This window comes from Passer montanus, unplaced genomic scaffold, assembly GCF_014805655.1.
Source record: "Passer montanus isolate IOZ18808 unplaced genomic scaffold, ASM1480565v1 scaffold98, whole genome shotgun sequence".
In the NCBI taxonomy this organism is placed as follows: domain Eukaryota; kingdom Metazoa; phylum Chordata; class Aves; order Passeriformes; family Passeridae; genus Passer; species Passer montanus.
This window is the reverse complement of record NW_024375256.1, coordinates 797,124-814,601: the sequence shown is the minus strand read 5'-3', so window position 1 is coordinate 814,601 and position 17,478 is coordinate 797,124. Positions and strand designations below refer to the sequence as shown.

The window sequence follows — 17,478 nt, the reverse complement described above, 5'->3', positions numbered from 1 at the left end:
GCGGCAGGGCGGGGGTGCTGCGCTGCCCTGCCCGCACAAAGAGGTGCTTTATGCTGCCTGGCAGAGCCCACGGGCTGTGGTTTCTTACGTAAGGAGGGCGTTTTGTTTGGACTGCAGGGCCGCCTCAGCTCTGCCACTTCCAGTGCCTGTGGCTCCTTGCATCCATGGCCACTGAGGGCCTGTGGGCAGCTGGAGGAGAGCTGGCAGGGACTGGCATGTTGGGTGCTTTGTGGTGCTTGTGGGGCAAGCTCCCACCATCCAGCACTCCCAAAACCATGGATCTCCCATGCTGGGGGCCGTGTGGAGCTGGGCAAGGTGTCTGAGCAAGGATGGGTTGTCCCCAGTGTCCCCATCCCTGTGTGGCAGCAGTAACCACGGTTCATCAGCACTGGCTCACAGGGAGAGCCAGCTCTCAGCAGATTCACTCCTCACATCACCCAGGAGCTGCTGGGATTTGTGAGCTGCTGGAGTTTGTGAGCTCATCAGTGTTTTTACAGGGGGTGAGGTGGGGACAGGGAACATCAGGCAATAGCTGCCACCACCAGCAGCTCTCCCCAGTCCCACGTGGCTCTTTGCAGTCATGAGGGCAGCCAGAGGGATCCAGAAACCTGGAGGAATTCTCATCATGGGAGTTCTGGTCTCTACAGCTGCAGGAATGGTACCCTCCAAGTCCTCAGAGCTGTATGGATCAGAGCATCTGTTGTTAATGAGACTGGAGGAGCTGTCCAGGGCAGCTCCACTGCCCTAGAAGTGCCTGCACACCTTCTGCCATCCTCCTCATGTAGACCTGCTAGGACACCCAGCTGTGCTGATTTTTTCTTTAGAGATTTCACTCTTGTTTCACCTGTCCTGGTGCTTTTATGTTCATGAAGCACCAAGTTCATGGTTTGTGACCAGGAAAGCAGGTGGTGTCAGGCTTGGCACCCTGGTGGTGCAGGGCACAGCAGGCCCTGCCTTGCACTCTCCCTCAGGGATGCCCATGGTGTCTCTGACCCGTTCCAGGCAGGAGGAAGGTCCAGTGCTGCTGACTGGAAGCACCATGTGTTGCATTGGCTGCACAGAGGCTGCAGTGCAGCTGAGCTGGGTCACTGCAGGTGTGTGGCTGTGGTGATGGCAGTGCTGTCCCTGGAGCTGTGGGGCTGAGCTGGGATGAGCCCAGGCTGTGGGGCACCAGCACATGGAGCAGCTCCATCCCCAGGGCTGCCTGCTGCCTGCCAGCCTGGGCTGGCTCCCTTGCTGCCACACAGAAGCTGCTGTATTAATTTCCTGGAGCTTTTTGTGGTGATTAATTGAGACAGATGATTGAATGGGGAGAGAGGCCTGTGGGAGCAGAAGTGTGGCAGGAGAATACTTGATCTGTCAGCAGCTGCTGGCTCGCCTCCTCTGCTGCAGGATAAAAGCTGACAAGAAAGCACGGGCTCCACAGAGCATTTACCTTTGCCAGGGGAAATTCATGAATGAATGCACACACAGAGTGGTTGCAGCGTGGCCCTGTGAAGCCAGGCTTGCTGTCACTGGGCTGTCCTGAGGCCACCCCAGCCTGAGCACCATGGCCACACGTGTGTTTAAGCTGCAGCTGTCAGCAGCAAGCCCAGGGCTGCAGGGAGAGATCCCAGCCCCAGCTCAAACACTCCCCTTTGAAGATGTTTTTGTTTGGTTTCTCTTAATACATCAGAAACACAGGGCATAAAACTGACCCTCTGTGAAATCCTATCTGACCTTTCTGGGGAAATTAGGAATTTATGCTCCTGTTGTGCCTGTTGAGGGAGCAGAGTGCTCAGCCCCTCTCCCCATCCAGGAGACCCAGTAGCTGCCACGCAGACCTGTCAAATAAAGGCTGGAGTGCCAAGGGGCTGGGCTCCCTGAGCAGCAGGGATGTCTCTGGATGTTCTTGGTGCCAGCAGGTGTCACCTGCCTCATGACTGCATTTTCCTTGCAGGTGGGAGCAGCGGGAGCTGCCGAATGGCAGAGTCTACTATGTAGACCACAACAACAAGACCACGACGTGGGAGAGACCCCTTCCTCCAGGGTAAGGGGCTCGGGGCTCCAGGCCTCGGATCAGTCGCTGTCTTGGAGGGGTGGCTGTTCATGGCATCCTGGTGGGAGCTCCGCTGGTGTCCCAGCATGCTGCCAGGCTTCGTGTGCCCTTGCAGGGAGTCACTTATCCTTTGTGTTTCCTTTTGCTGGGTCCTTGGCCAGAAGAGCCCCTTTAGGAGGGAGAGCAGTGGCTGTGGAGCTGGCACGGAGCCCTGGTGGCACGGGGTGTCAGTCTGCAGCACCCCAGCGGCCCGAGGCACGCGGTGACAGCTTCCGTGGTGCTTGCAGGTGGGAGAAGCGCGTGGATCCGCGGGGCAGGTACTACTACGTGGACCACAACACGCGCACCACCACGTGGCAGCGCCCCACGGCCGAGTACGTGCGCAACTACGAGCAGTGGCAGTCGCAGCGCAGCCAGCTGCAGGGCGCCATGCAGCACTTCAGCCAGAGGTTCCTCTACCAGGTGGGAGCTGGGGTCTCGCCAGGCTGCCGGGGAGCTGGCTGGGCTGTGTGCAGCAGTGCCTGGATGGGAGCTCGCGGGCTCTGAGCTGCCTGCAGAGGCCTTGGGGGAGTGACTTGCTTTTTATAAGCTTGCATGGCCCTGGAGGGTGGTGGGAGGTGTCCTCAGCAGCCTGTCCCCAAGGTTTCTCCAGTGCCAGTGTGGCCAGCCACACATTCTCCTGTGGCTCCCATCAGACAAGCCTTGCTGCTGGCCTGTGGGGCTGCAGGACCTGCTGTCATGAGGGAGCCATGGGAGCCCGGTGTGTAGCAGGACAGGAGGCTCTGGGGCCTGAGCTCATCCCTCCAGGGCTCTGTTGGACTGAGGGCAGCGTGGCTGGGTCCTGGAGCTGCAGGCCTGGGGTACAAGTGGAGAGGGCTGCAGGAGCCAGGGACCAGAGAGTGCAGGGAACGAGCTGGACTTGGCCTGCATCCTCCTGCTTTATCTGCTGCTTCCCTCTGTTCCTGGTTTGGGCTGAATATTTGAATTTCCTTGCACAGGGGATGGTCTCAACCATTCTTTTCCGGGGCAGGGACCACTCTGTCCTGGCCATACCTTTGCCATGGATCTGGACCCAGCTGTGGGGGGTGAGCACCTCTGCTGACCTGAGCAGTGCTGGTGGCCGTGGGCTGCAGGGAGAGCAGTGCTTGGGACAGGGCCAGGGCCAGGCTGGAGCAGTTCTGCCTCCTGGAGCAGCAATCCAGCCCCACGCAGGGGTGAACCTGCACTGGTCCAGAGGCAGCTGAACAGCTGTGGAGGGAAGGTGGGCAGCGTGCAGGGACCGACTTCTCATTGACTTTTGTCTCCTCAGAGAAAGCCAGGAGTCCCAGCTGGGCCTGGAGTGAGCTCAGGGCTCCATCCAGGAGCTCAGCTGCTCTCTGGTGGGGGGTGTAGAGCAAAGTGCTGTCTGTGGGACACAACCAGGCTCACTCCTGGGGCTGTGGGAGCAGCTCAGCCCCTCTTCTCCCCCTGCCTGTCTCTCCAGCCCTTCCAAGCCCCACAGGCAGAGCTGCACCCCCGATGATGTGCTGTCCCTCCAGCACGCTCCCCTGGGAGGGGCTGTCACCGTGCCCAGGGGGCTGGGGCTGTCCCTGCTCCTGCCAGCGCCAGCCCTGGAGCTGCTCCAGGCCCTGGCCACGCTCTGCCGAGGGAGGGGCTCGGCCTCCAAATTTAGCCTGATGGAACGATTGTACTTTTTGTTTGAGCCCTGCTGCCAGCAGGGATGGCTCCTGCCCTGCCTCCTGCCCCACAGGGGCTGGCTGCTTGACCTGCTCCTGCCTCCAGCATCCCTGTGCCCTCACTGGAGGGCACGGTGCGGGGTGGTGAGCAGTGGGGCAGAGGTGGGCAAGGCACAGTTTGGGGGCTCGGGTGGAGCCTGGGACACTCTCTCAGCAGATGCCCCAGTGCCACATCCTCTGCACAAAGGGTCTGGGGGCAGGTTGTTCCCAGGGCTGTGGGGAGCAGCAGGAGCTGCCTGGAGCTCTGCCCTGGTGGCTTTCATTAGCTGTTTTGAGGTGGTACCCCTGGACACGACACATGCCTGTGTGGGCAGCCTGTCCTGGCGGGAGGGAGCGGACACTGCCCCAAGTCCAAGCCCAGTCCTGGCACTGGGGCTGGGCACAAGAGGCAGAGCTCGGAGGGGCACAGACCGTGCCAGGCCACCCTCGGGGTGCTGGCTGCCACCAGCTGTACCCACCCAGGTTTGGGTGCCTTTCTGGCAGCGGGGGGCCGGGGCTGCCCCGTTCCCAGCCGGGTCTGGGCATTCCCCGTGCCCAGCTGACCGGGATCCATCCCGGCTGGGAGGCTGGGACACAGCCCCCTCCCGCAGATGGGTTCGCACCTTTTGGGTAACGATGCGCTCCCATTTAACCATTAAAAGCCCTTCCAGGGCCCCTGCTGCCCTGCACCCCGGGCCCCTCCATCCGCGGGGAGCCCGGCGGGGTTTGCAGGCAGCGGGCAGGCAGGCAGCGGGAAGGACAGCAGCCGTGCCCCGTGCCCCGCGCAGAAAGGGGCTTTGTGCGGGCGGGCGGGGCCGTGCCGGGCCGGGCCGGGCCGGGCCGGGCCGGGCGCATCCCGCAGCCCGCCGAGGAGGAGGGGGCCGCCGTCCCGCCAGGAAGCGCGGGGCGTGGACAGCGCTTGTGGCAATGATTTCATTGGAAAGGCCTGCGATATTTTTTCCCCTCTTGTGTGTGGTTCTTGGAGGAGGCTGGAGGTGTATGTGCAGGGGACGCGGAGCAGCCGCGCACGTCCGAGCCCTCCGGGCCGTGCCGCTGCCCCGGGCGGCACAGCCCCTGCCCCTGCCCCTGCCCCAGCCCTGCTGAGCCTGAGCTCCTCGGCTTTTTTATTTTCTTTTTTTTTAAATTTTTTTTTTCATTTGCTTTTGCTTATTTTGTTTCTTTTTTTAACCCCCCCCTCTTGAGTGTGCAAGTTTTTTTTTTTTAGTTCCCCCATTCCACTTCCCTGGCTCGTTTAGTTTTTTTTTAGCTGTGGGCCAAGGGGAGGCGAGTGGAAGCGGGGCTGGCCGGCTCACCTCTGCGTTCTGCTCCTCCCAGCCATCCCGGCTCTGGGCTTTACTCCGTGTTTGTGCTCTCTCTAGTCCTCCGGAGCCCCGTCCGACAATGATCCTCTGGGGCCCCTTCCTCCCGGCTGGGGTAAGTACTGCACCGCCTCACCTGCCCCTGCGAGCCCCCAGGGGACACTCGTGTCACCCGCAGCAGGACCCAGCTCCGTGCTGCCAGCAGCTCCCTGCCCCCGTGGCTGGGTTATGGGGAGGTGAAGGGTGGCCCTGGAGCCAGCACTCCCTGTGCTCAGCTGCATGTGGGACTGACTCTGCCTGTGACTAGCACGATCTCTTATGTGAAATTCAGCTATTTTCCCCCTGCCTTCCCCTTTTCCTGGAGGAGTTCCCAGCCTCTCTCAGCTGCTGAATGCAGAAGTGCTTGAGATTGCTCTGTGGATTGGGGAAGATCCCCAGCTTGGGGGTGGAAGTCCTTGTTTGTCTCTGCACCCCTCCTCTGATGAGCAGGGATCTGTCCCACTGCTGTGCTGCCTCCCGGGATGCTCTGCCTGGCTCTGGAGCAGGGCTGGCAGCTGGCAGGAGCAGAGCTGGTCATCCCCAAATGGCCCAAGCATCGTGTGCTGGGACATTTTGAAAAGCCCTTGTGCCACCCCCAGGACAGAGAGACCCCCTCCATGTGAGAGCATCCCTGGAGAGGGCAGGCTGGGATGCTTGTGGGTGCACTGGGCTGTGCTGTGCCAGAGAGAGCAGGAGAAGGGTTAAAATTGTGGGAGCTTGGAGCAGGACAGAGGGGCCAAGGCTGCTCGGGCAGTCTGCAGGAGCAGTGGTGGAGCCCTTGCTGGGTGTCCCCTCTCTGTCAGCAAGGAGAAGGGACCCATCCCCAGTGCCAGCTGGGCAGGCACAGACTGTGGGGTGGGGGTTCCCAGCACGGATGGGATCCCTGGGATAGATGCAGTCCTGGCCATCATTTGGGGGCTGCTGCCCACAGTCCAGGAGCGAGATGGAGCGAGGGGCTGGCACTGGCCACAAGGGTGACAGGGAGGTGACAAGGTGTCCCTGCCTGCTCGGTGCAGGGCTGAGCAGGGGGGAGTGACGCAGCACATGGAGGAGGAGGAGGTGCAGGGCACACGCAGTGCTGGGGAGGCAGGGGGTGTGTGCAGGGCTGGCTGGGCTGTGTGCTGGAGCTGTTTTGTGCCTGTGTGCAGCACAGGGAGGTGTGTGTGTTCACACACGTGTGCACTGGAGCACGGCCATGCAGGGAGTTTGGGAAAGCACCTGTGGATCCATGTGGAGGGGTACTGCTGCGTGTCCCAGAAGGGGCTGTGTGTGTGCCACGAGGGTGTGTGCCTGAGCACAGCCCCTGTGCTGGCCTGGCAGCCCTGCCTGTGCCCTGGCACCTCCCCACGCTGGCGCTGCCGGGCTGGGGCAGCTCGGGCACGCGGAAGGAATGTGGGGTTTATCCTGCCTTTCCCAACCGAGCCAGGGAGGTGGAATGGGGGAGCTGACAAATTTCCTGTGAGCTGGGAAGGGGAGGGCTGTTCCAGGACTCCAGCTAACGCTGTCTCTCCCTTTTCTCCTAGAGAAGAGACAGGACAATGGGCGAGTGTATTACGTGAACCACAACACCCGCACCACGCAGTGGGAGGACCCTCGCACGCAGGGGTAGGCGGCCTTGGGGGGAGCAGCCTTTGGCAAGGTGCAGCTCTGCAGGGACCCGGCCTGCACGGAGGCCACGTGTCCCACAGGTGGAGGGGGGGCTCTGACAGTGCTGTGGCCGTGGCCGGAGCGCTGCGCAGGCAGGACTCCTCTCCTGGAGTGTGGACAGCCGCTCGCCAGTCCCACGCCATGAATCCTTCCTTATGCCTGGCACAGAGCTGTAGTTGAGGGGGGGACTGCCCAAGGCCCTGTCTGAGCCCTTCCTTGCCGGCAGGATGATCCAGGAGCCGCCGCTGCCGCCGGGCTGGGAGATGAAGTACACGAATGAGAGCGTGCGGTACTTCGTGGACCACAACACCCGCACCACCACCTTCAAGGACCCGCGCCCGGGCTTCGAGTCTGGGTAAGCCCGAGCAGCGTCCCCGGGGGCTCGTGTGGGCTCTGACTGAGGGCAGCTGCGCCCCGGTGACCCCCATCCCACCCGGCTCCTGCCGGGGCTGCTCAGGCAGCGCGGGGTGTGACCCTGGCCCTGCTGCTTTGGCAGGAGCAAGCACGGCGGCTCCCCGGGCGCGTACGACCGGAGCTTTCGCTGGAAGTACCACCAGTTCCGCTTCCTCTGCCACGTGAGTACAGCGGCTGTGTGGCTGCCCTGAGCCCTGTGGGCAGGTGTGGGTGAGGAGAGCCCTACCAGCCTCACACAGCCCCGTGCCTTTGCCCTGCCTGCAGTCAAACGCGCTGCCCAGCCATGTGAAGATCAGCGTGTCCCGGCAGACGCTCTTCGAGGACTCCTTCCAGCAGGTAGGGAGGTGCCAGGGCCGTGGAGCCGGGCAGGAGGCAGGCCGTGGAGCTGGCCCTGGCTGTGGTGACACTGCCCTCTCGTCCCCAGATCATGAACATGAAGCCGTACGACCTGCGGCGCCGGCTGTACATCATCATGCGAGGGGAGGAGGGCCTGGACTACGGTGGCATTGCCAGGTGAGCATGGCCTGCCGGGCCACAGGGCCATGCCCTGCCTGTGCCCTGGGTCCTGTGGCAGCTGCACTCGGGGCTCCCAGCCCGTGAGCACAGGAGTCCAGGGGCATTCAGATGGGCAGCTGGCTTTTAGGAGTGGTGGAACACCCTGAAAGCGTTGCACCAGCCTGTCCCTGGCAGTGAGAGCACAGGGGACCCAGCTGGGGCTCCCTGCTGCCCCCAGTTGTGGGGGCGATGGGCTGAGTGGCCTCGTCTCCCTGCAGCAAACGTCCCCAGACAGTCAGAGTGTGCCAGGGCAGGCAGGGTGTGATGTGGTTTCTGCAGCCCCGGGATGATGTTACCACAGGGCATGGGCTGTGGCTTGGCTGGAGGGGTCCTGTGTCCCGGTGAGCCCCCTCTGGCTCACCTGGGCCGTGTCCTTGGAGCTCGGTTGGCGTGTCCTGCCCGCTGCCACCCCACGCTCGCCTGCTGCCCTTCGTGGGGCTGCTACCCCGGCTCCTGCTCCTGCTCCACCTCTCTCCGTGTCCTGCCAGTGGTTTTACCCTATGGTAGGTTACGTCATGCTGTTCTACCACAGGGTAGAACCACGGACAGGATGCCGGGGCTGCCTCCACGTCTGAGGATTGCTGTCTGCCTGCACGGCCGGGGGAGCACAGCCAGGATGGTGCTGTCCCCAGCTTGGCGTGGGGCTCCCGGGGCAGCGTGTGTGAGGGACTGGGTGCACTCGGGGTGTGTGTGTGTGGGACAGCCCAGCTGGCACTGTGTGTGGCACTTGCCGAGGTTCCCAGTGCTCTGAGTGGGGCCTGCAGCAAGCTGGCATCTCCAGAAACACTTCACAAACGCCACACAGCACCCCGGGGAGGGGAACAGCCTCGCCCGGTCACACCAGTGCCCAGCACCTGCCTGGCACCCCTGGGAGGTGGGCACCCTCTTGGTGCAGGGACACACGCTGTCCCCTCCCTGAGCTGCTTGTCACCGTGTTCCCCTTGTCTCCTTCCAGGGAGTGGTTCTTCCTCCTGTCCCACGAGGTGCTCAACCCCATGTACTGCCTCTTTGAGTACGCGGGCAAGAACAACTACTGCCTGCAGATCAACCCCGCCTCGTCCATCAACCCCGACCACCTCACCTACTTCCGCTTCATCGGCCGCTTCATCGCCATGGTGAGAGCGGGGGTGGCACCAGGGCTCTGCGTCCCCTGTGGAGCAGGGGACGGGGTGGGCAGCAGGGCCAGGGGCAGCTCCGCGTGCCGTGGCTGTGCTGGCCTCGGCACTGCTGCCCTCCCCGAGCCCCTTCTTGCCCACGTGGGGGTCAGTGGGAGATGGGCCTTCAAGGGGTGCTGTGCGTGATGCGTTTTGGATCCACGGAGTGGCTGTGGGGCCAGAGGAGACCTGGTTTCCCAGGAGCTGTGGCGGGGATGGATGGCTCCAGGTCTTTGGCTGTCACCCCAGGTGCTGTCGGGTCTGCAGCTCCAGGGACTATTTTTAGTCGCAGCAGTGTGAGATTTTCCAGCTGCCCAAGCTCCAGAGCAGCTCCTCCCGTTTGTCTCGGGCTGCTGAAGGGCAGTGTGGCCCGGGCTGGCAGGGGCTGCCGGGGAAGGGTCGCTGGCCCGCAGCCCGCGGGGTGTGCGCGGGGGCGGCCCCGGCCCCGCTGTCCTGCCCTGCCCTGCCCTGCCTCGCAGGATACCAATAAAACCCCAGACTATTACTCACCGCTGGGCCGTTCTAGACAAGCGTCTGCATTATTTTTGGCTGCCTTTGCCTCGGGGCTCCTGGAAGCCAGGGATTCAGGGAAGCCACAGCACAGCTCTGTTTAAACAAGTGCTCTTAATAGAGCTGTGAGGGGAGAGGGAGATGCAGTGGAATTTGCCGTGGGGAGGGAGAGGGGCTGCAGCCCACCCGGCCTGGGAAGTGCTGTTGGGGCAGCCCACCCTTCCCTCCACGTGTGCCAGTGAGGAGCAAGTGCCACAGCTCAGGAGCCCCTGAATGAGGCCCCTCTGCCCCGTGGCTGCCCCAGGGTGGAGCACTGTCTTGCCCCGGGGCTGCATCCCAGGGTCCCCTGTGACCTGGGGTCCCCTCCCTGCCACAGGCTCTGTACCACGGGAAGTTCATCGACACTGGCTTCACGCTGCCCTTCTACAAAAGGATGCTGAACAAGCGCCCCACGCTGAAGGACCTGGAGTCCATCGACCCCGAGTTCTACAACTCCATCGTCTGGACCAAGTGAGTGCCCTGCACTGCCTCCTGCAGAGCTCTCCCCGCAGCCCCTCACTGCTGCTGGGTGCCTCCGTCAGGAGTCACATCCCGGTGTCCCCCCAGGGAGAACAGCCTGGAGGAGTGCGGCCTGGAGCTGTACTTCATCCAGGACATGGAGATCCTGGGCAAGGTGACCACCCACGAGCTGAAGGAGGGTGGCGAGAGCATCCGTGTGACGGAGGAGAACAAGGAGGAGTACATCATGTGAGTGGCTGGCCCAGGGGTCCTGTCGGGCACCCCTCTACTGGCTGCAGGGGTGGGAGCGTGGGGCTTGGGACGTGGCTGCTTCCCTGGGCTACGTGGCCTGTGACAGGCCCGGGCTGGCGCGGCTGGCCGAGCTCTGCTGCGGTCTGGATTGCTGCGGGCTGGGCAGCTGCCAGTACTTTCAGGAAAAAGGAGAGGGGAGAGAGGCTGAGGCTGCTTTCCCATCCCATGGCTGTTCCCCCTGCCTGCCTGGGGGCTGCCAGGGCCAGCTCAGCTCCAGCCAGGGGATGTGGTTTGCACCCCTGGAGCTCCCACTCTCGGGGCTGAATGCTGCTCATGGGTTTGGGGGCAGAGACAGAAACCCACCCGTGGGAACTGAGGGGAGCCCTGGTGCTTTGAGAGGGCCCCTCTCCCATTCCCCACACTCCCTGGGCCCTCCCTGCTGGTGGGAGGGATGCTGGGGTTTCCCCGGGCCGGGCCAGCAGTGCTGGCCCCGTGCCCACCCCGTGTGCCTCCCCAGGCTGCTGACAGACTGGAGGTTCACACGGGGCGTGGAGGAGCAGACCAAGGCCTTCCTGGACGGCTTCAACGAGGTGGTGCCGCTTGAGTGGCTGCGCTACTTCGACGAGAAGGAGCTGGAGGTGAGCTGGGCCCCGGGGTGGGGATGAGGATGGGAAGTGGCACGTGGTGACCCTGCTCATGCTCTGTGCCCATCCCCTGATGACAGCCACGGGTGTTGGGTCTGGGGGTGGCTCGTGGGGTCCATTGGCAAGAGAACATCCCGTTGGATGGGAGGCATTTGTGCCAGATACCTCAGTGCTGGCACCTGGGCCAGTGAAGGCTGGCACCAGAGGGGTTGGCACTCAGAGCATGGGTGCAGGGCCCCGTCTGTCCCCTGCTGAGTGTCCCCTGTCCCCAGCTGATGCTGTGCGGGATGCAGGAGATTGACATGAACGACTGGCAGAAAAATACCATCTACAGGCACTACACCAAGAACAGCAAACAGATCCAGTGGTTCTGGCAGGTCAGTGTGAGCCCAGCTGAGGGCGGGGGGTGCCCTGGCAGGAGCCATCCTGCAGCCTGGGAGCAGGATCCCACTCAGCTGCTGCGTTCCTGCTGCAGGTGGTTAAGGAGATGGACAACGAGAAGAGGATCCGGCTGCTGCAGTTCGTGACGGGGACCTGCCGCCTGCCCGTGGGGGGCTTTGCTGAGCTCATCGGTGTGTCCTGGGGGTGGCACCGTCCTGTCCCTGTCCCCACACACAGCTCAGGGCAGCACAGGGGCAGGAAAGCAGCTGTGAGGTCTGAGCACAGTGCTCTGGTGCTGTGCCATTTCCACACATGTTCTTTGGCCGTGACCGAAGGGTCCCACCAGGGTAAACTCTGTCGGGCTGGTTTGTGATCTCAGTCTGAATGAGATTGGATTTCTGATTCAATTTTCATTCTTGTGTGACAAAGCCTCCTTTTCAGAAAACCACAGTGTGGTTCCACTCCTCCTTTAATTTGCTGCTTTTTGGGGCCTATACCAGCCTTTCCCTGACTTTCCTGGCATTCGTGTTAAGCCAACCAGCTTGCTTAACCCACTCAGTTGTTCTCGCTGGCATATTAGCTTTTCCCACCCCCTGGAATCTCTCCAGCATTCCCACTGTGTTAAAAAACTACCTTAGTGACTCAGACTTGCTGTGCCAGGTCCTTTAAAACTTGGATGGACTCACACAATCCTGAGGGTTTACAGATCAATGAGTTTTAGCACTTGCTCTGGAGCCATCGTGCTCAGAGATGGTGCTCTTGCCCCTCTGTGCTGTGAATCTGCTTTTTGCTTTCTCCTTTATTTGAATGTCCTTTCTGCAGCCAGGCAGGGATTGCTGCCATGGATTTTATGCCCTGTGGGACCCTGAGATTGTAGGGCCATGGTGGTGGATCTTGGTGTGTGGGAGGGGTTTCTTTTTCAGCTCCTGGTCGTGTAAAGAGCTTTGCTGTGCTCTTCATTAACAGGCAGCAACGGGCCTCAGAAGTTCTGCATAGATAAAGTTGGCAAAGAGACGTGGCTGCCACGGAGTCACACGTGGTAAGTCCCTGCCCCTCGGCCAGGCTGGAGCGTGTGGGGACAGGGGAAAGGAGCTCTGGGGGCTGCACAGGGCTCTCCATGCCCTGGCAGGGGACTGCTGCTCCTGGCCTGTCCCAGCCTCCGCTCTCTCCCCAGCTTCAACCGCCTGGACCTCCCTCCCTACAAGAGCTATGAACAGCTGAAGGAGAAGCTGCTTTACGCCATCGAGGAGACGGAAGGCTTTGGCCAGGAGTGATGGAGCTGTGGGTTCCCGGAGCGCTGCCGGCCGCTGCCCAGGGCCCAGCCCTGCCCGGGATGGGCACGGGCCCCTCTGGACACTGTGGCTTTTGTTCCTGGGCAAGGTCTGCACTGACATGGCCCTGGGGGAACGGGGCTGTGTTTCCCTCCCTGAGGAAACCCGAGGTGTGATGGAGAGAAGGACACAAGGGCTTGGCTTGCGAGGGCTGGCACAGAGGGGCTGGAGGGCAGCACAGGGGGCACCGGGGCTCCCCAGCCCCCTCTGCAGACTCAGTTATGTTTGGTAGATGCTCTTCTTCCCCCTCGTGCTTTCTGCCTTTCACAGCATTTTGGTGAATGTGGCAGGTGAGGGGGAAAATGGCTCTCTGATTGACTTCTGGTCCCCGTCCTGCACCCGGCCTTCAGCAACAGTGACAGGGATCCCCACGACGATGCTTCTGAGGGGCTCTTGGGCACCATCTGAGCACCAGGACAGCCCTTCCCAGGCCAGACCTGCAGCCACTGGAGCCAGAGCCTGGCTGAGCGTGTCCCTGGCTGTCCCGATGTGCAGCCCATGGCCCTGGGCAGTTGTATTTACATGATGTGGTTTCTGCTTGGAGCTGGTGCTCCACAGCAGCCCCGGGGGCTCTGCCTTCGCTCAGATCCTGGGTTCTGCCCACACTCCTGTGTTCCCTCTGCAGTGAGGAGGGCAAGAGCACCTGGCTGTCACTTCTGTCCCTCCCGTGTGTGCGGGCCACAGACCCGGCGTGTCTGTGTCCGTGTGTCTGGGGCCTGTGGAGACGGGACCTGCAACGGCTCCGGGCTGGGAACCGGCGGCTTCCGCACGGCCCCGCCTGCCCCCGCGGCTTGGTGTGCAATAAACGACAAAGCAGCTGCGAGGCGTGCCTGTGTCCTGGCTCCCCTGTGTCCTGGCTCCCTCTGTGTGTGTCCTGGGTCCCTCTGTGTATGTCCTGGCTCCCCGTGTGTCCTGGGTCCCCGTGTGTCCTGGGTCTGCGCCTGTCCTGGGTCAGCGTGTGTCTCCCAGGGTGGGGTCTGTGCAGGGCTGGGGCTCCAGGGCCATAACAGCATCCGGTGCTCAGCACTGGGATCACAAATCCCATGGATACTCCCCTGTGTCCTGGCTCCCTCTGTGTGTGTCCTGGCTCCCTCTGTGTATGTCCTGGGTCCCTCTGTGTGTGTCCTGGGTCCTTCTGTGTGTGTCCTGGCTCCCCTGTGTCCTGGGTCCCTCTGTGTGTGTCCCGGGTCCCTCTGTGTGTGTCCTGGGTCCCCGTGTGTCCCGGGTCTGCGCCTGTCCTGGGTCCCCGTGTGTCTCCCAGGGTGGGGTCTGCAGGGCTGGGGCTCCAGCGCCATAACAGCATCCGGTGCTCAGCACCGGGATCACAAATCCCATGGATTTTGTCCCTGCCTGCTCCAGTGCCCCACCCAGAGTCCCTAGAGTTGCTTGGGCCCGGCCAGGGGTGACAGAACCACCAGCGCTGTCCCCAGGGAGGGGCTGGGGCCTCACTGGCACAGAGGTGTGACAGCAGTGACAACAGCCCAGCCGTGCCACACCCCGAGGGGCTGGGGCACAGAGCCAGGGGTGGCTGTGGTGCACAACATTGGCTGATGGCAAAGGGTTAGCCCTGGACCAGGGGAATATGCTCAGTGAGAGCAGAGTGTGCGTGAGCTGAGGCCTTAACACCCCCGGAGACACACTGAGGGATGTGCTGTATAACAGCATCATGAAATCAAAAACCTCCACATGGCTCCCCCCAGCCCTGCCTGGGTGAGGAGGAGCAGAGTGCTGAGCAGGACAGACAAGACCCCAGCACCAGGGATTTAGTTTACAAGAATTTTTAATTTACAAATAAAAAAAACCTACACCTTTTACTTCTTCTCCTTTTTCTCCTCTTTCTTGCCATCGCTCTTCTCCTTGTCCTTCTCCTTCTCATCTTTCCTCTCCTTTTTGCTTTCTTCTTTTTCCTGCCCTTCCTTCTTCTCCGCATCCCTGTTGGCAATCTTGTTGTTGATGAGGTTGTGCAGGGCCACAACGGAGCGGATGAGCGAGGCCAGGTACACCACCACCATCTGGTCGTTGGTCTTCAGGTAAAAGGCCTTGACAAACTCCTGCAGGTTCACGTCTGGCAGCAGGTTGAAGACGTCCTGGAGGTGGTAGATGATCTGGTGGTTGATGGGGAGTTTGCCCAGGGCTACTTTCTCGAGGTAGCTCCTGATGTCCAGCAGCTTGGAGTTGAGTCCCTTCAAGCCATGGACCTGGTTGGTGATGCGCTGGGACAGCGTGCCCACCGTGGTGTCCTTGATGTCCCTGCAAGCCAGAGAGAGTGGGATTAGAGCCTCACCCCCGGGACCTTCCCAGCCGTGTGGGCAGGGCCCAGGGCTGCTGGCAGGAGGCTCCCAGGGTGATGCCATGGTTGCTGTGCTCCTCGGGCAGGGGCACCAGGAATGCTGTTGGCAGCGTGGCAGGGCCCAGGGCAGCTGTTCCCTCACCTCAGCAGGTGCTCCACACCCACTTCCTCAGCCTCCTCAGCACCAATCTCGCTCGTCACGTGCTCAAAGGTCTTGGAGGTGGGGGTGCCATCCTAAAGGGACACACAAACAGGGATTTCAGCCAGGGGATGAGGGATTGCACCGAGGAAACCAGAACAGCAGCCCTACACAGGCACAAGGGCTCTGAGAGGAACAGCCCTGGCTGGGATGTCCTTGATTTAATCAGTGTCACTGACTGCCCCAGCAATCTCTCCTGCTCTGGTTAACTTCCCATTTCTGCATTTTGCTGGTCTGTGCCTGGAGGGAGCAATGAAAATTCTAAATATCACAATTATTTCTCTCTTCCCTGATCCAGCCTTGCTGCATTTTGGGAGAGCAGCTCCTGCTCTGCAGTGAAGGCCTCAGAAAGGCAACGAGATGCAGAGTGAATTTAAATGCAACAGTTAGAGTGACTCACTGCTGGGTGTTGTTTGTGTGCGTGGGGCTCAGCGAGGAGTGAGCTGCTCAGGGCAGGCCCACAATGACTGGGCACCCTGCAGCCTGTGAGACCCAGAGTGACAGCCTCCAAGAGCTGCCAGCCGTGGCTGGGACACCTGACACAGTGAACACTCACATCATGGACCTCCTCCACGGAGATGTAGGCTTCTGTGGGCAGCCCCAGGTCCTTTGGCTTCACGTCAATGATCACCAGCACCTCGGGGAGAAAGAAAACGTGCAGAAAACTGGATTTCAGTCAAGGAGGAGGGAAAAAATACCCAAGCCAGCTCTTCCCTCCTCAGCACCAGCACAAGGCTGCCCAGAGGGGTAACTCAAGCACCGAGACAATGATCCAAAAAACTCCTGATCCCAGTTCCTCAACCACTTTACAGCTGTGTCACCAGCAAAAAGGGCGGGGGACAAGGCTGCCCAGATGCCCCTTTCAGGGAAAGAGAGGCAAGACCAACCCCCCAGGCCAGAGGTGGCACTCACAGAGTTGGGGCAGTATCTCTTCATCAGCTCGTTGATGGCGATGTCGTTCTTGTGCAGCTTGGGGCCCGTGTGGTACCACCCCACGATTCTTTCTCTGGCTGAGCAAAAGCACAAAGGATTTGGAATCAGAACTGGGGGAGGCCCCAGCAGAGAGACCTGGGCAGAGACTGGAGGGTGAGAGCCTGATCCGTGTGGAGGAGAGGGAAGTGGACTACAAGGCCATGGCTAGGGCAGTGACTGCACTCACTCATCACCACAACTGACCCACAGCTCTTCTCCTGGCCCCTTCACTGCCAATTAACAGCTTCTGTTAATTGTGTGGCTCTCAGGGTCTGACAGCCTGCACATCTGACATCGCCAGGTGCAAGCCCCATCCCTGAAGTGTTCAGAACCATGTGGATGTGGGACATGGTTAGTGGAGAACACGATGCTGGCTGATGTTGGACTTGATGATCTCACTGGTGCTTCCCAGCCTCAAGGATTCTGTGATTCATGGGAATTCCCTCCTCCACAGCCCTGGAAGTTTTTTGGGAGTGTATCCCTGACTGTCAGAACTCACCATTGACCTTCTTAAACATTCCATACATGTTCTCCAGATAGTCATGGTCCAGGAACCACACGGTATCATCCTTGTCATCCTCATCAAAGGGTACTGGGAATGAAACAAAACACCAGTGTTAAAGAATCCAACTTCCTGAATTAAAATGTCTATGGAAATGCTCTGGGTTTGGGTATTTTTGGCTGCTAAAGGAGAGTGAGGTTTGCTTAGGGGTGTTGACAGTAATTTGCATTTGTTGTTGGATATGACGTGATTTGTAGATGGACAGATCAAGGGTTTCTTCAAAACCCACAACACAATCCATCCACTAAATAACTCAGTGGCTTTGGAGAAGGGCAGGACACTGGAACTCACCTGCAAAGCTGTTGGACACATCCAGGATCTTCTTCTGCCAGGATCCCAGCAGCACTCCAACCACTCGCTTCTGATTTCCCACCTTTCCTATTCTAAAAGGAGAAGCGGCTGTCAGTGCCTGCCAGGAGCAGAGAGGAGGGGAGAAGGGACCCACCCGTGTCTGGGGTGGAAGGGAGGGCTGGGATTGTGCTGCCTCTGCTTGTGTTCACAGCCACAAAGGCGTTCCGCTGCCCTCGGAGCCCGTCCCCATCCCGGCCCGGTGTCACTCACGGGGGAGGCGAGCCCGACCCCGGCAGGGAGCGGCCCCAGCGAACCGCACCGCGGGCTCGGCCGCCTCCCGGCACCCAGGGTTCATTTTGGGCTCTCAAACCGCTCGGCTCCGGCGGCAGGGAGCGGAATCAGGCCCGAACCAGCCGGGGTGCCGGAGAACCGCGTCCCCTCCCGCCCGGGCCCCTGAGGGCCGCGCTCCCGGCCCGGCCGTGACTCAGCGCCGCGCCGCCCGCCCGCACCTGTTGAAGTGATCCACGACGCTGAGCAGCACCAGCGGGTGCACGACCACCCTGTCCACGGCCAGCTCCGGCATGGCGCCGCCCTGCCCTGCCCGGCGCGGCCCGGCCCGGCCCGGCGCGGCCCCGCTCGCTCCCTCCGCAGCAGGCCCGAGCGCCCT

At 61.3% G+C, this 17,478-nt stretch overlaps 3 protein-coding genes across 3 annotated transcripts in view; 1 reads left to right on the top strand and 2 right to left on the bottom strand.

Moving 5' to 3' along the window:
* The window catches only part of WWP2 (WW domain containing E3 ubiquitin protein ligase 2), a 30,714-nt gene extending 17,396 nt beyond the window's left edge, over positions 1-13,318 (top strand). Inside the window, exons 9-24 of the mRNA XM_039696523.1 lie at positions 1,940-2,029; positions 2,326-2,500; positions 5,133-5,187; positions 6,635-6,716; positions 6,985-7,113; positions 7,255-7,333; positions 7,437-7,508; positions 7,597-7,685; positions 8,683-8,842; positions 9,768-9,901; positions 9,998-10,138; positions 10,659-10,779; positions 11,058-11,162; positions 11,261-11,357; positions 12,133-12,205; positions 12,341-13,318. Coding sequence (XP_039552457.1) covers positions 1,940-2,029; positions 2,326-2,500; positions 5,133-5,187; positions 6,635-6,716; positions 6,985-7,113; positions 7,255-7,333; positions 7,437-7,508; positions 7,597-7,685; positions 8,683-8,842; positions 9,768-9,901; positions 9,998-10,138; positions 10,659-10,779; positions 11,058-11,162; positions 11,261-11,357; positions 12,133-12,205; positions 12,341-12,440 — 1,702 coding nt within the window. The 3' untranslated portion in view covers positions 12,441-13,318. The remainder of the gene's footprint in view (positions 1-1,939; positions 2,030-2,325; positions 2,501-5,132; positions 5,188-6,634; positions 6,717-6,984; positions 7,114-7,254; positions 7,334-7,436; positions 7,509-7,596; positions 7,686-8,682; positions 8,843-9,767; positions 9,902-9,997; positions 10,139-10,658; positions 10,780-11,057; positions 11,163-11,260; positions 11,358-12,132; positions 12,206-12,340) is intronic.
* LOC120496248 lies at positions 12,810-14,202 on the bottom strand. The gene is made up of 2 exons (XM_039696524.1): positions 13,838-14,202; positions 12,810-13,547 (listed from the first exon to the last, which is right to left on the bottom strand). The coding sequence occupies exons 1-2, from the start codon at positions 14,163-14,165 to the stop codon at positions 12,844-12,846; spliced, it is 1,032 nt and encodes a 343-aa protein (XP_039552458.1). The 5' UTR covers positions 14,166-14,202; the 3' UTR covers positions 12,810-12,843.
* A 57-nt stretch (positions 14,203-14,259) lies between these two features.
* Positions 14,260-17,476, bottom strand: PSMD7 (proteasome 26S subunit, non-ATPase 7). Its single transcript, XM_039696525.1, has 7 exons — positions 17,321-17,476; positions 16,812-16,903; positions 16,458-16,550; positions 15,899-15,996; positions 15,543-15,623; positions 14,930-15,021; positions 14,260-14,747 (listed from the first exon to the last, which is right to left on the bottom strand). Exons 1-7 carry the CDS (start codon positions 17,392-17,394, stop codon positions 14,309-14,311), a joined length of 969 nt encoding a protein of 322 aa, XP_039552459.1. The 5' UTR covers positions 17,395-17,476; the 3' UTR covers positions 14,260-14,308.
* Between the last annotated feature and the right edge of the window lie 2 nt (positions 17,477-17,478).